The sequence below is a fragment of the Elaeis guineensis genome, chromosome 1 (assembly GCF_000442705.2).
Source record: "Elaeis guineensis isolate ETL-2024a chromosome 1, EG11, whole genome shotgun sequence".
In the NCBI taxonomy this organism is placed as follows: Eukaryota; Viridiplantae; Streptophyta; class Magnoliopsida; order Arecales; family Arecaceae; genus Elaeis; species Elaeis guineensis.
The window spans coordinates 112,272,714-112,292,747 of NC_025993.2; the positions used below are offsets into that span (position 1 = coordinate 112,272,714).

The 20,034-nt window shown below is 37.2% G+C and overlaps 1 protein-coding gene and 1 long non-coding RNA gene across 6 annotated transcripts; one reads left to right on the plus strand and one right to left on the minus strand.

Moving 5' to 3' along the window:
* The first annotated feature begins 1,018 nt into the window (after window positions 1-1,018).
* Window positions 1,019-3,677, plus strand: LOC105038568 (zinc-finger homeodomain protein 3). Of its 4 annotated transcripts, none has more exons than XM_010914416.3 (2): window positions 1,019-1,652; window positions 2,533-3,677. In XM_010914416.3, the coding sequence occupies exon 2, from the start codon at window positions 2,598-2,600 to the stop codon at window positions 3,426-3,428; it is 831 nt and encodes a 276-aa protein (XP_010912718.1). In that variant the 5' UTR covers window positions 1,019-1,652; window positions 2,533-2,597; the 3' UTR covers window positions 3,429-3,677. The 4 variants fall into 4 exon arrangements, with proteins under 4 accessions (XP_010912718.1, XP_010912720.1, XP_073116111.1 ...); XM_010914418.3 differs by lacking the exon at window positions 1,019-1,652 and adding an exon at window positions 1,660-1,800; XM_073260010.1 differs by lacking the exon at window positions 1,019-1,652 and adding an exon at window positions 1,807-2,317.
* Window positions 3,678-12,892: 9,215 nt separating this feature from the next.
* Window positions 12,893-19,449, minus strand: LOC140854778 (uncharacterized). 2 transcript variants are annotated; one of them, XR_012137922.1, is made up of 3 exons: window positions 19,029-19,449; window positions 15,883-16,057; window positions 12,893-15,814 (listed from the first exon to the last, which is right to left on the minus strand). It is a non-coding gene; the product is annotated as an uncharacterized lncRNA (long non-coding RNA). The 2 variants fall into 2 exon arrangements; XR_012137921.1 differs by having other exon boundaries at window positions 12,893-13,597; window positions 15,703-16,057.
* Window positions 19,450-20,034: the final 585 nt, after the last annotated feature.

Below are 20,034 nucleotides of genomic sequence, written 5' to 3' on the forward strand. Positions count from 1 at the left end.
TGTAAAAACAGGGATTGATGAAGCAAGGTTGTTCTATAACAAAATTCCATATAAAAGTGTTCATGTCCTCATCTTTCTTGAAACATATTCCAGGATCTCCATGCATCTTGTTCTAAAGAGCAAAAGATATCATGATAGAGAACATTCCTCCAGAACTAGGAGACATCTAGATGATATAAAGGTAAGGAACAATGCATCTTGAGACCATTTTATTCCTGTTTAGTATGCTTTGGCCTTTATCCATTAGCAAACTGGTGCAGGTCTAACTTTCCCCATCTTATCTTTCAACAATGAAGAGTTTGATATGATTACATACTCATTTTTTTGTTCAATCCTTCGTGCTTATTTGGTAGGGTCCCAAGAAATTAAAAGTAGGACATGGAAGCCAGTTGATATCTATTTTAATTTTGTGCATGGTTAGTAATAAGCCACCAAAATCATGCAACCAATCATAAGATGTTTGAAATAAGATTGAAATGACTCTAGTCATGCTACACATGTATGGTATAATTTTTCTCCATCCGACTTAGGGTTGTGCTAAACAAAAAGGCAGGAAAACCTTGAACCTAAACTGTCTGAAATGGAATAATGCACTTGTGAAGCACCTTGAAGACTATCTTCTATCTTCCCTCAACTCATTAAGTATTTGAAACCTCAGTCATCCACCATCAATCAAGTGAGGTGCACTAATCTTCATCTCCTAAGGACTCGCTAGAAAATTAAAATGATGCACTGAATTTAATCTACACATAAAATAAGGGCAAAGTAGTCAATTGTGGGACATTGTAGTGATATTAATATTAGCTAAAAGAAATAAAAAAACTTGCATTTTATATCTTCACAAGTAAGAAGAAAAATCACAAAGCTTGTATTTAATTTCTTCATGAGTGGAATATGATCCAACACCAGAGCATTTATTCTGTCCCATGATCATCTTCACCATCCCTGTCCCACTGTCCTGGCCAAACTGTTTGAAAGCTAGAGCTCTAAAGAAATGGAAGGAAACCTTGTAGCTTGTTGGGGTTTTTTCCATAGTTTAACTGTGAGCATTTTGGTCCAATCCTTTTATCTTCCTGAGAGGGTATTTTGGTAGTTGAGTTTATTTTTTCCCTTTTCAAATTCATGTGTGGGGACTGTTGCTCTGTCTCTCCCTCTCTCTCTCTCTCTCTCTCTCTCTCTCTGCCTCTCCCTCTGACACTGCAGTCCTCTCTCTCTCTCTCTCTCTCTCTCTCTCTCTTCCCATCCATGGCGTAAGCTTGATTCCTGATAGTGCAAGCAAAGCAAACAGCCCACACTTTATTTTTCTTTTTTTATCGCCACCCCCTAAAACTCTCTCTGCTCTCCTCTTTTGTCCCGTGAGAATTCTCCTTTTTCTCTCTCTACTTCCAGCCTTTGTGCTCCCTTACTACTACTATAAGCCTCTTGTTTAGTGTCCCCGAACCACAAACCTTCCACCAAAATACCTTCATTTCCTCTCTCTCTCTCTCTCTCTCTCTCCTTGCACTCATTTCTTGCATCCCTTAGTGACTTTCTTTGTTTGTTCCCTCACCTCAAGTCCTTCTTATGTCTTCTTCTTGCCTTGAAATTCAGTGTTGGAGAATTCATTACACATCACCAGCAAGTCATTGATGGAATACAATGGTTTCCTTCTGGTAATCTCCAAAGCAGTCTCGTCATATGCTCTGTGGCTTTAAAAAAAAAAAAAAAAAAGAAGAGTTTACTTCTGGTTAAACCTTGCAACCAGTTACCATAGCTTGTTTCTATCTCCAGAGTTTAATAGGAAGAAGGGAAGGGGGCAAGGTGGGTTTGTTTTGTCTTAGTTTCTCCAACATTCTGCATTGTTGCATAACCCAAACCATCACTTGGAATTCTCCTGCTTCTGGTCTTATATTGTACTTTGAGAAAATGAAATGAGCATTTGAAGAGCAAGTCTTTAGGAACTGTTCGAGTTATTGTTGTTTTCTACATGAGTGAAAAATGCTAAGCCCCCCCACACCCACACAAGATACTACTTAAGTTAGGTGTGTTTGATTCTTAGGCCCAGGATCTTGCTGCTCCCTCAAAAGAAAAGGGCAAGAACTGGTCCACAATTAACAAAGACTTCTTCTCATTCCAATTCCAGAGTGTCCTTCTCATTCTTTCACTTAATAGAGTTTTTGCAAGCAAAAGCCAGTGCTCTTCTATCTGTTTCCCATTCTGTTTGCCAGGCCTATGAATCTCAAAATGGTTCAAAGTAGCTATTTTTCTTATCTATCTTCCTCCACCGTTGGGTCTGCAAGGTTGGGAAAGAGTTTGGACCAGTGAGTACCTAGATAAGGTTCTCTAGAATCTCAGAGCCTCCAATTTTTCAGTGTTTTTTTGCCAAAACAAAAGAAAATGGGAAAGTGGGTTCATTATTAGTTTATTTAGAGTCCCAAGAATCTCAGACCCAAGCCATAGCTGATTTTTTTTTTTTTTTTTTGTTTCTTTTTATTTTCATTTGAGCGGTCTAATTCTTTCCTGTCCTTAACCTTTTTCTTTTTTGGTGTCCAGGCCAAAAAAAGAGTGGTAAAAGATAAGAATTAGCACAAAGATAGAGAGAGTGCAAGTGAGAAAGAATGGATCTTTCTGGCCATGAAGGAGAAATCCCAATCCCAATAACCAGCGCATATATTGGAAGCCATGGTCAGAGCCATGGCCACACCATCATCCATGATACCCCTCCCCTCCTACACCACCCTTCCAATGGACCTCCCCCTCCCCCTCCCCTGCCCACAGCTGCATCAGAGGACCACCAGCACCACCCTGCCAACCCCTACAGCTCTAAGAAAGGAGTGGTGGTGAAGTACAGGGAGTGCCTCAAGAACCATGCAGCCTCCATTGGTGGCAATGCCACTGATGGCTGTGGTGAGTTCATGCCAAGCGGTGAGGAGGGCACACTGGAGGCCTTGAAGTGTTCTGCCTGCAACTGCCACAGGAACTTCCACAGGAAAGAGGTAGATGGGGAGGCCTCCTCCTGTGACTGCTTCCACTACCTCAAGGAAAGGAAGGTGCTGGGCCAGAAGGGGCTCTTGATCTCAGGGCCAGAGGCATTTGGCTATGCTGCTGCTACCAATAGTCTCATTTCAAGGCCATCACCACACCACATGATCATGCCCCTGGGAGCCCTGCAGACCTCTGAGTCTGATGAGATGGAAGGGGTGGGTGGTGGGGCCATGGTGAGGCCTCCCATGGTGAAGAAGAGGTTCAGGACCAAGTTCACGCCAGAGCAGAAGGAGAAGATGCTGAGCTTTGCTGAGAAGGTGGGGTGGAGGCTCCAGAAACAGGAGGAGAGTGTGGTGCAGCAGTTGTGCCAGGAGATTGGGGTGAAGAGGAGAGTCCTCAAGGTGTGGATGCACAACAACAAGCATAACTTGGCTAAGAAGAGCCCCCCTCTCCAGCTTGAATGACTACTGATTCGACTCCCTCTCTTTCTTCCTCTCACTCCTAGTTTGATGGTTTCCCATGGCCAGTGCTGATTTTAGGGGTGGATTTAGATAGCAGCATGCTTTGACTGTCTTTTCTTTGTTACTATTTGGATTTTTATCTCTCTTGTTAGTTCTCAATTGTTAAGGTGATGTAGCTTAGTTTGGCAGACATGAACCATATGCTCTCTTTCTTTTCTTCTTCTAATGGCTATAAAACTTGGACTTTGATCATTTGGATGTGAACTGCGCATACTGCTTTCATGTTTTTTCTACAGCAGATGAGGAAGAAACCCCTTGATGAAGTGCTTCTTGTTTTAGTCATATTATTTTTTTTTTAAGCAGCATTCCTCTTAATTCATTAAAAGATAAATGGCAATTTCATTTGGAGGATGGGTTTCTTTCAACCTCCATCTTCTCATAACTGGAATTTGTATGGCTGTGACTCTCTCTTTGTATGTCAGCAAGAAATTTTATTAGTGTTGAGTCTGTCTAGAATATAGTTTCTCTTCAAATTAATTATGTGTTGTCTCACTATTAGCATAAATTCCTTCTGCATACGTTTCTATTATTTTTATGACCAGTATTCTTGTGGTCGTTCCAGTAGTTTCTCCTTTTAAATACTACATAAATGGAAGGCCACATGCAGGCAGTTTTCTACATTTTATAGAGAAAAAGCAAAAGAACATCAAGACATTGAACAGCTAATGGGTGTGTAGATATGTTCCAACAAATGTTCCCCCAACCACTCCCAAAATATAAATAGGAAGGAAAGAAAAAAACAGTATAGCTTAATGCACCAGAGAAGAAGATTCAGCAGTTAAATGCATTGAACTTGGCTACATGATTTTATACAAAAAGCCCTCCAGTATCCTTGTTTTCTCCAATGTTTAAATGATATATGGGCAGTTCAAAGCATATACACATGGGGTAAACATAAATGATTCAAGTTCTTCGCGACTACTTTGAGCCAGTGCCGGTCATATGGAAAAAGAGTGGGGAAATGGAAGCAGCATTGGCAAGACAGAACAAAATCTGTGGAATGTGATAGCAGTATAGATATGGAAGATTTACTAAAACTCCTCCCATCTCAAAAAGTTGGAGACACTAGAAACAGGTTTCAAGTTTCATAACAAGGAAGCAAAAAAGGTGGTTACTATTACATATCTTTATCAAGGTGATTAAGAGACAGTGATACAAAGTCTTAAGATTGGAATAATATAGTTGACTGCAAGCATAAATGTCCCTGTTAAATTCCCCTGCTTTGCCCTCCCTCAGAAAGTTAGAGATTTATTTATCAAGAGCATTTGGTATGTATTCAGATAAGGAAAAAGGAGAAGGAGATGTAGGTGAAGCGCAGGCTCTACAAAAGGATAGAAATGATCGATGGTTACTAGTAATAATTTCGACCAACCAGCCATGTCTTTCCAGCCACTAAGGTTGCAATGTTTGTTCCTCAAAAGTGTCTTCAATTCCTATCAAGGTGGAAAGAGCCTCATCACTGGATTTTAGTAAAAGCATGTGGGATGTGATTGCTGTGAAGGCAAGCCTGCAGTTCTGCATGTTCTGCCATATGAGGCTTGCAGTTGGCTGGGGAAAAGCAAGCAACCAAGAGGCCAACTACCAAGCTACACTTGCTTATTGAGAAGCAAGTAATCAGGGTATACCATCTCATTTTCCACCCCTTTGACACTACAAAACATAAATATCAATTACTTAATGCTTTCTTTGTAATTTTGCCATGCCAAGTCTTGATGACATTCTTTTGTTGGTAGCTACAATCGATGAGGTCATCCGATCACCTTAGTAGGCTAATAGTTTCAGCAGATCATCTAATACTCCTTTTGAGCTGGTTCTTAACATTAACAAATTAACAAAATCTCAGGCCATGACACTAATGGTTCACTAACATCAGATGAAAAACTCTCTCGGATTACAAGTAATCACTAAATGATATACAGACCAAATCGTTCCCTTCGGTAGTTCTCTCCTCCAATGATCTCGGACTAGACAGCAGCAGTTTGGACTGGCTCACCGCAAGTACAGGGGCCCATGGTCTTGGTGAGGTGTATGGGAAACCCTATTCATCCATTTAATTGCATTTATAAATAAGGATAGAGACATTGATAGATGATACAGTGAACAATTCGAAACCAGAATCCTTTTGGACATCTGCACTAAAATTTGAAATCTATGTACAGTGACCAAGGATTCAATCTGGCCCTTGCCATCTGAGATGACCCTAAGGGTAAAAGATGTGAAATGCTGTCTAAAATTTGAGTGATCAGTGAATTCATAATGTACAATCAAGCACTCAACCATTTAAACTGGTTCATGCACTCCACATGGTGAAGTTTGGTGTCATTTCCTGTCTGCCCATAGAAGGCAAATGAGTGTTTGTCTCTATGTTGTATAGAGAAATGATAAAAATAAAAATAATAAAAATAAAAAATAAAAAATGAAAACTATGTGAGAGGGTTTTGTAATATGATTTTGTTTTCTTGGTTCTTTCTCTTTCACTAGAAGGTTGGGTGCAATTTTGTGCTGCTAATTGAAAGTTGTGATCATAATATCATTTGAGATTTTTTTTGGGGCTGATGGTTGATGAGAAGTTATTATTATGATGGTTGCACCTGTGAAGTTGTTGTATCTACAGAGGAGATATTTGTTACTCTTTGTTGCATTTTTTTTTTTTTTACCTACCAGATGCACCTATATTGAATACACATTGATGTCATGAACAAAAAATTTAGTTTTGTAGGAAAGAATCTAGAATAGTTTATAAGCAAGCTTAAATAAGCTAATTCCTTATCATATTCTCCGCTATGTTTTACCATTAGCTTTTGACATGTAAAACATATTTTATGTGGTTATGAGACATATATGTCTCATAATGTCTCAAAGAAACTATAGTTTTCTGGCTATATTAACTCTATGACATAATTTTTTATCCAATCAGAAAGGAGGAAGTAATTCTTTCAACTCATTCTATTTTAAGTCCCCTTTCCTTTCATTGGTGATTTATTAATTAAAAATTAAAATACATAGCCTCTATTTGTAATGGTGAAGTCCGTTCTTATACAATTCAAATCAGATTTCTCTTCTAGTTGAAATAAGATTAATTTTTTAAAAATAAATATGAATAGAAAAAATAATTATAAAAAAATAAAAAATAAAATTTTTCTTTATGTCACTCTATTTAATTCTTTGTAGATTGAAGGATACATTTAGTCAAATTTTTTTTTGAAAAAAAAATAATTTGATATGTCCATTTTAAAGCCCAAATTATGAAATTTCAAATCAATTCAATTTCTTTAGGATCTAGCACTCAGTCCTAAATCTTAAAAAAAAAATATCTATTTTAAAAAAAAATTATTTTAATTAAATATCATATGATTAAGTTATAGCCTCTAAAAATTTTACATACAATTCAACTTTTCAATGTAGCAAATTTTTTTTTTTTTTTTTTTTTTTTTTTGGATCCTATCAAATCTACTCATACTGATAATTCTTTTTTTTTTATTTTTAGTAATGCCAGAGACTTGACTGACATAACTATTTCAAAAAAATAACTTGACATCGTACATGAAATTCATTGCCACTATTTGCAGTGGTTGATCATTTATCATTCATGCGCGTGAACATGGAGTCAAAGGGTTGAGAGTTATCATTCATACCCATAACCATGAACTTTTCAACATTGTCACCTACCAGCACCCATGGTATGACCTCTAAGCCACTGACAAGAGGTCGAATGTTGTATTCTGATTGGTGTCGACTCTCATTTTCGGCGATGTTAAAAAGTTATGGCTCTGTGAGCTCTGGTTTGGTTTATCTGGAGGTGGGGTGGGATGGCTAGTGTTTATGTGTGATCTATGCACATCCAAAACTAGATTAAGAGAGAACATAGCAAATCAACTGATACTTGGGTCTTCTGGTTAGCACCCCTCTCCATATATCCATAGCAAGTGTGATGGGAGAGGTTCTAAGTATGCCATCATATTCTCAAAAAGAAAGGGTAAAAAAAATAAGCAAGCAAAATTGAAAGGCATAAAAAAAAAAAAAAAGGAAATCTAAGCAAGCAAAATTGAGAATTAACTCAATTTCACTAAATCACAAAGATATATTAATTTGGATGGCCAGGTACATGGTGCACCAGTCATTAGATCTCACAACAAGGTATCTTTATTTTTCAGCAAACAATAATACATCTTGGAAACACATTCACGGTTCCCACTTCAACCTCAAAAATTTGCACACAATTTTTCCGTATTTGGAAAGAAACGTCACACTCTAACAGGTTGGGACCATCAGCATGTGATGTTCCTCTCCAAAATTAGAAAGTTTTGTATTTATATTTGCCAAGCTTCTCAACCCTAGCTTTTCTTTTTCTTTTTTTTTTTCTTTTTTTTTTTTGTTTCTAAGCTCTGGAGGAAATGTTACTGTAGAGTCACCATCACAACAACCAATGTCAGCATTGGACATCCATCAGACGTCAGATGTAGGGCCTGTATCCCTTGTCATGATGGAGACCATTGCATCCCCCTAACAAGGTGGTAGACACCAATGCATCATCTACTATGCCATTAGACAATTGCTGGTGTCATCATTTAGTGATTAAGACAAACTTAAGTGGGGCACATATGCACTCAAGAGAAGCTCTAATATGGGCATGTTATATCATCGATCGAAACAGGAGCATGAAGAATGCGTTATTGTTGTAGGGTTATCCATAGTCCTAGGGTTGTTCACTATAATTAGGGTTGGGATTATAGGTAAACAAAAGGCACTAAATGATGTTTCCATGATCTGTGCTTGTTTATACCAGGCTGCATTTGATTCTCCTAATAACTTGTAGTAGGTGGCTGGTGGAACTGATGGTCTTAGTTGAGAAGGAAAAGAAAAGGTTTGTGCACTTGCAGTAAAAATACATAGTGAGTTTAAATATGTACGGTACCTAAAATAGTTTGATATACTTACCCACAGTATTAAACAATGTATATGTACTATGTTTTATGTTGCAATTTTTTTTTCTTTATGAAATGACTCTTTAAAACCTTTAAGATTACGTTTGGTAGCTGACAATATATCCAAATTGCTGACAATTTAATGTGTAATCTGAATTACTGTATTTGGTATGTTTTTTGAATGGTAATGCAGATTGTCTTGACAATCCAGATTGCTTCATGGGAAGCAATATGGATTATCTTGGAGGGATGACTATTCAGATTATCATTTTTTTGGTAATGTTGCAATAAAAATTTTGAATAAAATTATTCCTCAAAAAAATCACACAAAATACATTGCCCAACCATCCCCCTCTCCCCCACCCCCTCTGCATGCGCCCTTGGCCCGTGGTTCCTCCATCTCCCTTTGCTTGCCCGCAGCTTCTCCACCCTTATCCCCCACCACCCCCTAGCTTCTCCACGCCCATCCCCACCACCCCCACAGCTCCATATGCACCCGCCTCCTCTCCATCCTCTAATATCCATGGTTCTCCACACTCCTCAGCCCGCCACGTCTCCACACCACCATTATATTCACATCACTTCTGTTACTTCTCAGTAAGGAAAAGAAGAGTAACAAAATAAAATTATTGAGAATATTTTAAAATTTTAATTTTACGTTATCGTTAATTTGATTGTCATACCAAATATATCAATTAAAATTTTTAGTAATTTTACTGCAACATTACCTATGTGTACCAAATACAGTAATCAATATTATTGATAATTTAATGATAATAATCTATCCTGAAGATAATCCAGGTCACCTTTCAAGATTGCTAGGCAATGCACCAAACGCAACCTAAAGGTAATGGATTTATTTGCAAATCATTCAATTCTTCTTGGTTTTATATAAATTATTTACAAATAGAACCGGTTATCGATGTGTTTTGCTGTCTCTATCTCCTTCATGCTTGCATTTCACATGCTCCCATCTTTCTGTATGCAATAATTGTACATTCTATTCCATTTATTCACTATATCTATTTCTTTTAGATTCATTCACAAATTGTCAAAGACATTTCAGAATCCAAATCAAGTTTGGTCTCCTGACAAATTACCCCTAATCCCAAACACCGACACTACAACTATGCCATTCAAGCATAGTTGCCAGGCTGGAAAGTAAGTAGTTTGAAAACTAAGCCTGGGAAGTAAGTAGTTTGAAAACTAAGGGGGCATCTAGTTCATAGCCAGAGTCAAAATCGAAATGGTCTAAAATGGGATTTGAAATAGCCATATCTCTCAATATATTTGGTTTGTAACTAGAATTGAAATTCAGTAGAGTTTAAATACTAAAAAAAAATAGAAACTGGATTTGGGAGGATTCAAATATTTCCATTCTCCCTTGATATCAAAATAGAATTCTCTCCAATCAAATGGCTGAAAATGAGTCATTCACATTCCCATTCTAGAGTCTAATTCTCTCAAACCAAATATGTGTATGCAAATACAGTGTTCTATAACCTCAAAAGAGATCCTAGCAATTATATTTGCAACCAATACCCAATTTTTTCAATTTATCTTTTTTTTTTGATAAAAAAAATAGGAAAGAGAGGGGGAGGACAACCAGCATAGCAACCTCCTTTGAGCGTAACCGTAAAAACCCCCTTCCCACTGGTGAATATTCGATTTACTTTTTAGTGATTATCTCAATTTACTAGTTCACTTCAGTTAAAGATGAACTTAATCATCATCGATATCAACTTAAGGTCTCCTTGTTTGATTTTCCCTGTCATTTATTCTCTCAGATTTTTCATTAACATTTATTGCCTTTTCGCTGGATTATCATTTTATGTGATTACTTTCATACAACAAGGGTCCATTACAAAATTTTATGCTCTCCAATCCTCCTACTGGTGGTTAGTTTTATCTCTCTCCAACTTGAAAACTATATTCTGGTGCTTCAACCTTTGAATATTTCTGCCGGGATGGATTATTATGTTCAGACACAGAAAGTGGAAACAAATCAAGAGCTGTGGGAAGTTACAAACAAACAAGCAAGCAGTGAGACCTCCAACAAGACTGGGGAATAAAGTATGATATCCTGACAGCCATCTTGTTCAATCATCTCATTGCAGCGCCAGGCCACGGCAACACGCATTCACTAAACCACAAAAATCCACAGTAAATACTTCACGGTGTGGTTCGCCCATGGCAGGCTTAGGGAAGGGTCTTCACGAGTGAATATAGGTGGCATTGTTTGCCCCAAAAAAACAAAGGATATAGGTGGCATTAAAGCTGACTTCATCTATAAACAATACTGGTACTGTAACAAGTAGCAGGTTGATGGAGGAAGAAGGGAAAACTTCACTTGGTGGAATTCTGGCTAGAGAGAAATATAAAGCCATCGATATTTCTTGCACATAAGATAATCATATGTGAATTCTTTGCAGAAACTCAATCTGAGATAAACTAATGAAGGCAAATTATTAGTCATTCAAGTTATATCTCATGTTTCAAACAATTGAGTGCTTGCTTCGATCTCAATCCACTTATAGCCAAACTCATGGATTTTAAGCACTTAAATCTAAGACTGCAACTTGTAAGTTCAAAATTTGAACATGACCTAGTATAATACATAGATAATAATAGTGAAACTTTATAACTCTAACAAAGTGGGACAAAGCCCAGGGAAACTAAATTTGATGTGCCTTGTTCTTTGTCTGGGGTATCCAACCTAGGTTTGTGTCATGTCCATTTTGATTATGGCATGCTATGTTTCTCTGCTGGGAAACCTATTGTCATTTACCCAAAGCAAGAGAAGCTGTGCTGTGAGGGCAATGATCTACAAAGAGGGTCAGGTCAGAAAAAGGTGAAAGGTCAGGCTTAGAATAAAACTGACCTTCAGAAACTTCAAACAATTTTCCAGAAAAATGTTATGATATCTTAAAATATTGCATAAGCACAATGTCTTTTTATTATTTTAGGATCTAGATATACTCCGACCTTGCTTTAATAACTTTAAAAAAAAAAAAAAAGCCTAGTTTTCTGAAAAAGCAAATTCAACTTTTCCGCATTCATGTCCCTTCTATCACATCGTGCCGTGCCCCATGACAATCCTCAAATTTTGTTTTCTACGTTCTCAAAATTGGAACAATTTTTTGTAAACTTTCTCCTCCCACTGCCACCTCTGTCTTTTAAGATCTCATTGAGGACCTGTATGGATGTTAGAACAAATTATTGCAGCAATAGTGTATGCTCATGCAGACAGAAGAAAAAAACTATATGAAGAAGAGGAGGTTGAGGAGGTTAAGGAGTCGCTCAGACTCATGTAGTTTTAACAGACCCTTTTTTTTGGGATAATTAACACGTTTCGTAAGATGATTTAACTTGTCATGGGGAAAAAAGGATTTGTTGTGCCTGAGCTGTGCTTTTCCAAAATGCTTCCCCTCCAATGTTGTCTGTAAAACTAAATTCCAGCATCCAAACAGGACCTAAATGGACTCATTAGCCAAGTAATCTTACTGCATTCCATATTTAACCATGCTTCACTAGTCTAGTATTTTGTCTTAAAGCCCTGATTCCTTTTCTTTTCATCCATCTGGAGTTGATCTACTTATACCTGATTGGTAAACCTCCTCGTTTTCCTTGGCGCCTGCATATGATCAACATCATTCAACAAGTCTTTGAAAGCCCTCTATCTTTCCATCTTACCATCGCAGGAAAATTTATTTGCTGGTTATGCATTTCCGTTTCTCTTTATCTGTAATCAATAGATAAATTCACCTTTTGGAGCTCTACTTCTTAAATAAACTATCAAATGCAACATATTTTGCCTTGCTAGCTTGTTAGGCTCCACATCTATTAAAACAACATTAACTTTCTTGGGCCATTCCTTTGTGCCATGGCCTTTTCTTATCAAATCATGTCCTCTTAAGAATTCCCAGACCTTGTGATTTTGCATGCTCAATCAAGAGACTGTATATGACAATGTACAGATATATTTTATGCAGAGCTGGTCATCTGAGTTGAATGCATAGAGAGTTCATGACTCTCTCTAATCTTGGTGACACCTTTTCTAGTAAATATTAAACAAATATTTTCCACAAATCCAAATGTTGAATCACATTCTTATAATAAAAGTAAAACAAAGAAAAAAAATACATAATTTTCAAAACAAAAACCTCCAAATGCAATCTAAATGGTCATAAAAAATTAAAAGAAGCCGTAACCGAAAACCCACTGAAACACACCCAACGATTCATAGCATCAGAGAAGCATTTTCTCTTGAGAGTTGAGACTTGAGACCATGTTTTCTACATGAAGCTTGCCCTGTTTAACCCCCCAACACAACCCCCTCCCCCCCCCACCCCAACCCATACACACACACACACAAAAGAAAGAAAGAAAGAAAGAAAGAAAATCCTTGCTATGAAGCACACACAAAATATAGATAAATAAAAAAATATTAGTCTCTACATAGTATCAAGCTGATTTCAACTATAAGATTTAAGTAAATTATAAGATTCTACAAGACTCTTTTAATATGTTTGCTGCTATATTCTGTCACACATTTGGGTATGAAACAAAATGGAGTCTTTAAAAGTCCATGATAACACGTCATTGCAAAATATTTGAAACCTATAGATGTTAAAAGAAATGTACAATACTTCAGTGAAATGATAGGAATAGGATAGGATCACATGTATTGCCATTTGATGGATAATGGCTTCCAAGAATGTTTGGTGCACATACTGTCCCAATTGTTAAGGCCCAAATGACTGAAATGGATTTTTCATTCTGATTGCAAACCAAAGACCCTTGCACAGATTGAGCTTTCATATTTGCATGCCTTCCTAGCCTCTGAAAGACGTCTATCAACTCACCAATATTTGTGCATAAATGAAACAGTGAAGATGATAAAAAGGCTACAGATCAAGTGAATCACTCATATTTTGAAGATTAAACAGGAATAGTTCATATCATAATAGCAATAGGAAAGTCTGCAAACAAAAAGCAACAAGAAGAAGATATCAAACCTGTTATCACCTGCTGTTGATTGCTGATCACCATAGTAAAATAGCTGATGTACAATTCAAGTTACATAAAGGTATATACACTGCTGTGATAACTTCAGTAAAGTTGGGAAAGCTCTATCACCTTTCTTGAACTACCATAGCATGAATCATTCCACTTAATGACTTGCACCTAAAAAGGCTTCTATTAGGAACTCAGTTTTCCTGAGTATTCAACATAGTACTACTACAAAATCTTGTAAGGAAAAAAAAAAAAAGAAAAGAAACTAAGAAGGCTGGAAGGTGAAGGCTCGCAGAAAATTTTTTATGCATTCAATATAGGGAGCTTGCTGAGCTAGGAATGAATCAACTCATACATTCATAATGACAACATCTTGCAAGAGTAGTTTGTAACAACCCAGGACCTCACTCAAACAAGCTAGCTAGAATGCATTATTTGAGTTCCTTGATCCCTTATAAGTACCTAAGATTTTCTTAGTGAATAACTATTTGGGACTAAATACACACCGGTATGGGTCCTCACATACTCTACTTATTTAAGCCCCGATGTCCTTGCCAGGCTAAAAGTACAAATCCATGCATCCATTCACAAACACCACGATCGGCCTATAGTTAGTCTCAATAAACATGTGCTGCAATATCCCCTACCCTAGTCCACATACACTATGGGCTAAGTTGGCTCTGATATTATTTATAATGATCCAAGATCTCACCCAAAAACACTAGCTGAAAGGTATTATTTGGATTCTTGGCCCTATATAAGCATCCAAGATCTTTTCAGTGAATAACTAATGTGGGATTAAATATACATCTACATGATCCTCATAAAGTTAGCCTCCAAACTGAACACAGACAATTTCTTCTCATTCGCTGATTGGTAAGATCTACAGCTAATAAGGAATTTGGGGTTAGGGCATCTAGGTGCGACAGAATGGGATAATATGTGGTAGTCATGGCTACCATTAGTTAAAGTTTTAGTTTCAAGCATAGACTGCTAGTTCCACTTTTAATTGTGGTATTTAAACCTTGAGCTGTCCCAGGCAAAGAAACCAAACTGCTCAAATTTTATAAATAATAACCATAGCATTACTCTTCTTTTAGCCCACATAGCCGAGCTCCCCCAAGATTAAGCAATGATCTGTCATGATCCATCCCTATAACAAATATAATCCACATGGTCAAAATAGGTTAAAAATGTTTTCAAATAACTGAGCCTAGTGATTGAAATAGAAATAAGAGGAAAGTTAAAGATCAATAAATTCTTTATTGCAGTATCTAGAGCCACAGATGGGCCTTTCAGTTGGTTGGGATTGGCAATACAAATGCTTATCTGCATTTGACCTGATCTCCCATCCGCATCACCCATTCATGGATATATCCAAGTCCATCTAACAGGTAATTAGAGAGACATTATGTAACTGCCTTACAAATATATCAGAAACAACCTATTAAATAGTTAAACATATTCCCCCATTAGATAATGGAACAAAAGATAAGGGAAGTTTATTGATGGGATCCCCCTTTTCCTTTAAGAAAGGGGCAAATATGTAGTAGTTGTCAAGTCGTTGACAAATTATTACAACTAACAGCTTACCTACTAAGGCCAGTTTGGATGGTTGGGCCCAAAATTCTATGGAATTCGTGGCCCAACCATAAAAAATATTGGATTATAAGTAGGTCAAACCCTATATTTATAAGTATCTAGGATCATTTTTGAGTGGGCTGGCCTAGATCTCGTAGAGAGAAAAAAATGACCTGCTGAGGTTATTTTTTTCTCCCTATGGGATTCGAACCAGCCCATTCAAAAAATGGTTGTGGATACCTGTAAATAAATGGTCTAACCTGCTTACAGTCCATTATTTTTTATGCTTGGCCACGAATCCCATAAGATTTCGAGCCCAACCATCCAAACAGACTCTAAATGAAAAGAAGTTCCCTATCGATCAACTATAGAGCCTCAAAGATCACATAGGTTAGTTGATTAACCATGTAAAACAACGTTAAAAAAAAGAAATTGTAGACAGAATAAAATGCTTGAGCTAAAAAGAAGTCCAAATACTTTTACTTTATTCCAGTAAAAAAACAAAATGTCCGGCGAAGTCAACTTTGTCAATAGTAAATCAGCATGCTTAAAAGCAAACTTATATACAATAACATTTAAAAATTGGTTAGTCTCAAGTAACAAAGGGCTCAAAACTGCAAATTCAGTATCAGAAATGCAGTTTGTCAAAATGCATCTAATCTTGGAAGCGTCCAAGAGATGCATGATGTCTTTACCTTAATGAATCCAGTTAACAGCAACAGCACCTGAAGTGGCTTTATTTGGGATACTCCAACAGAACATAGAAGTGTCCGTGTCATGAAAACAGTCAATTCTCCCAAAGAAATGCTGAAAGGACATGATAGTTATTAGCACGTCATTAGAGTGGTCAATCTAATAACAGGACAGTTGCATACTTTCGTTCATGAATGTAGCACAAGCATGCTGGAATCAACTTAAAATCTGATGTTCAAGTTAAAGAGAAAAGAATATCTTCAAAGCTCTCCAGGTCATGTATGGCACATAAGAAGGGGCAGCACTATCTAGAAAACCTTCAGGCGCCACATGGGATCTTTAAAATGAGACCAAATCCTGCATCAAATGATACATTAATGATGCAACAAACGCTAGACTCCATAGATTCTTTTTTTTTTCTTTCAGAAAAGAAAATAATTTTTTTCTAGAATCCATCTATAGAAAGTACTGGTAGCTGCAAGTACTTCTGCTTATATAAACGATGAAACATAACAACAAACTGCAGCGACAAAAATCCAAGAATTTATGGAACACCTGAATGGAGGCATTAGATGCTTGCTGCATTTGAATTGTATATGAATCTGGTATGTTTCCTAGAGCTTTAGTAGCAAGAGCATTCTTTGGATCATAAATGACAAGAGCGAAAACATGTAACACCAAATTAATGTCGTTTGATATCCATCAACAATGCCCTGTAAGAGTCAATATATGGGTTCCATTGAAGGGTTTCGTGCTGTTTTACCCACTCCTACCTTCTCTTTTTTATATTTCAATAATAGTTAATGCAGAAAAGGCGCAAAGTATAGCTCTCTTCTCTTAGCGAGTTCTGTTTCTTACCCTCTTTTTAGCTTGTTTTATTTTTCTCCAAATAATAGGTCATCCACAAAAATGCACAAGGTACAACTAAATTCAACCATTTAAACAACCATACCTAATGAACATCCTCATGGCTCCATTAGCTTTTCTCATTAAACTTGACCTGGCATCTCTCTTTGCCTTCAAAATTTCCACCAACATTAAACTCAATTTCAAGTTCAATTATTCAGACATACTTCGTGAAACTTATACTTTGATTTTAGCTGGTATTTATCAACAACTCCAAGGTTTCACTTCGGATTTTTGATAACTTTATGTCATCTTGGGCCACCTTTTCCATCGTCCTTTGTCAATGTTCCGCACTTAAATTCAACACACGTTCTAAGAAGAATAAACAACTCACGGATGTGGCATTATTGCTCTTAATATATCTATGAAGCGAAGCATTCCCTCAGATCTTTTCTCCTCAACAATTTAAATACCACAATCTGGTAGCAAAGCTGCCTTGACACATTTTATGAACAAACATATTTTTTTCCAAAGGAATGATGTCAGTTATATGTCTTGTAGGAATGGCCACAAACATGATATTTTTTGACTTGAACATGCCCACAACCAACATCTTATGATTTATTCATTTTCTACTCAACTAAAATAAATGAAGCAAATCTGCACCAACCTTGAATTGTCCAATCAAGAACCAGCTCACAGTAAATTCTTTAATTTGTATTCAACATTAACTTTATGGGGTAAAAGGTTCATAAGCAAAGCAGCCAGTATGAAAAATCCCAGTCAAGCAAGTTAGCATCACATGATCCTCGATACAGGAACTTAAAAGGTCGGCAAAAATCGTTTACCATGATCATTTTGATCACTAAAAAGTGCAACTGCACACTAATAAATGGCTTTTCTAGGATGTTTATGATTATAAAAACATCAAATACCATGGAATGGCCAAAAAAAAAAAAAAAGAGAAAAGTGAGCATATGTCCCATAGAAGCCTCAATCTCTGAGCTCCAAATAACTATTGGCCTGAGGGGCTTGGTCAGTTGAATCTTGATGGCAGCATAGATAGCAATAACAGTAGCATTTATGTTCAGTGAGGGAGTACCGTGAGATCAACAATAACACGAGTCAAATTATGTTCTGTTCTACTAATCACAGCAGATAGCCAAAATATGGACATTTCAAAGGGTCAAGCACCACTCCTTTCGCGCCACTACAAAATCCACCATTTCATGATGGTTCAAGACATAAACACAGGGTTTGTAGGGCTTACCAATGGGAGGAAATTAAATTATAAATAAATAAATATATATATATATATATATTAAAAAAATAATAATAAAATAAAACATTGAACTGCCAGAAACAGGTCCTTAGCTGAAGAAGGAAACCCTTCAGTCGGCAAGAACCAACAAGGTAAACAAAGGTCTGAAAAAGCAAATGACAGAAATCCAATATAGTCAGCTGGAACTTGAAAGCATGAACTGCATCTTCTTCGGTAACCAAGACGTCATTGACAATTTAGTCCACCTTGCTTTGTTGCTTTAATGTTTATATCCTTATAATCACCCAGCTCAGAGTTCCAAATATGACAAAAAGCATTTCATTCTCAAATCCTAACCCCCATCACATCTCTTCAAGAGAAAGCATTGCTTTAACAAAAAGCTCATAACCATTATCTGTGATATCTTGAGCTTCTCTAATCTTTCCTTTTCAAATATTCTGACATTTCAGCACAGGGAAGAGTACTCAATATACTGCTTGTTCAACCGGATATAAGCCAAGTGATATAGAGAACAAATTATTGACATGTCACGAACTAAAATCTTCTGAATGGAGAGGGACATGTCTGCAAAATTATTATACACATAAAAGGTAAATATTATGGCATTTATTTAATCCTAGTTAGAGAACCTAGGATAATTGAAAACTTCTTGCCCTGTTCTCAAATAAAAATAATCTATTCCACTGCTACGGCTTTCCCAATATATTATCCCTTTCCTTCTATTTACAGATTTCTTAAATTCTTTTTTCAGATAGACTGAACGTTCACGAACCTCAGTCAAATTTATACCAAATGTTAATTCACCAAATATGAGAAGTAGAAAATGAAGCAACAGGAAACTGCTTATGAAAGAAAACCAATCATAACAAATCAATGATCTGCAACATTTTTCCTAGACCCAAAACAAAAAGGAAAACCAATGCATCAAAATCACATAAATTAAAGATCTACATTCTCCACAGTACAGCAATATTTTGGAATACTAAATGTTAGAATTGCTCAGAAGTTCTACACATATTGCCCAAATTGCTTAAACCTCTCACTACAAGCAGCAATGCTGCAGCCAAACGGGCTGAATCAGTAAGCAATTTCCCCAGAATGAATTTGTGTAAATCGCAAAATATTTAAAAATGAAACTATATGAACTAAAAGGAGTAGACAGAGAGAGAGTGAGAAGCAAGCAGAAATTGAAAAGCCTACGTCCACTGGAGCCGCTGGGGTCTGCAACGAGACGGCCTTCAACGCCGAGTCCCTCCGGAGCTTTCCGGAACCCTCGAACTCCACGACGTAGTTCCACCGCCGGCCATCGATCTCCTCGAGACAGAACACCCTCGCGGCAGAGCCAAACCTCAGCACCGGCGGCGAGAGCGCCGTTGGGGCGTCGCGGAGGGGAGGGCGGCGGCACCGGCGGCCGAGCGCATGGCGTCCCAGACGAGGGCCTCCCGGGCGGCGCCAGCGAGGGTTGGGGTTCGGGATAGGCTAGAGGAGCGCTTCATTGGAATCGAAGCCATCGGCGGTGAGGGCGAGGGGACGGTTAGGGGTTGGCGAGGGTACTTATGGGGAGGGAGGGGCCTCGGGCTCGTCCTGGGGAAGCCGCATGGCAGCGGCACACGAGTCAACGAGGCAGTGGGCGTTGAGAGAGAGAAAGAGCGGGAGGAGTTTAAAATAACGAAGGTGAGGAGGGATGGACGGTGATAAATGGGGCAGAAAGGAGAGGAGTTTCGTAGTTTACGGCGTACTTACGGGTACAAGAAAGATCAAAAATCTGCCAACCTGATCGATTCATTAAATGACTTAGCAATCACTGAATCATAATTTAAATATAGTAATTTAATTAAATAGATAACTTAAATCAACCTGTAATAAGTTGAATTAAATTCAACAAATCAAATGACTAACCATTGTCAACTCTAATTTGTTCTTAATGCACTATTGATCAGTGGATATCACTGAATTTCGAATTGTGTAATTGCATATCTGTATGTGAATATGATGATATAATCATAGCTAAATCTTGCATATATATTTGGAGGTAATATCGTAATAAATACTTCATTTATAATATAAATTGCATAATTAATTTGGCTTCAATACATGTCTTTCAATTAATGCATTGAAAATGATAAGTATTGATAAAGATGTATATATGATATTTTTTTTAATTATAATTTAAAAGAATAGTTCCAATAAGTGCAAAACTTGTAAC

Bases quoted from the DNA above. Each gene is read 5' to 3' on its own strand.
- LOC105038568 (XM_010914416.3), top strand. From the start codon at position 2,598: ATGGATCTTTCTGGCCATGAAGGAGAAATCCCAATCCCAATAACCAGC.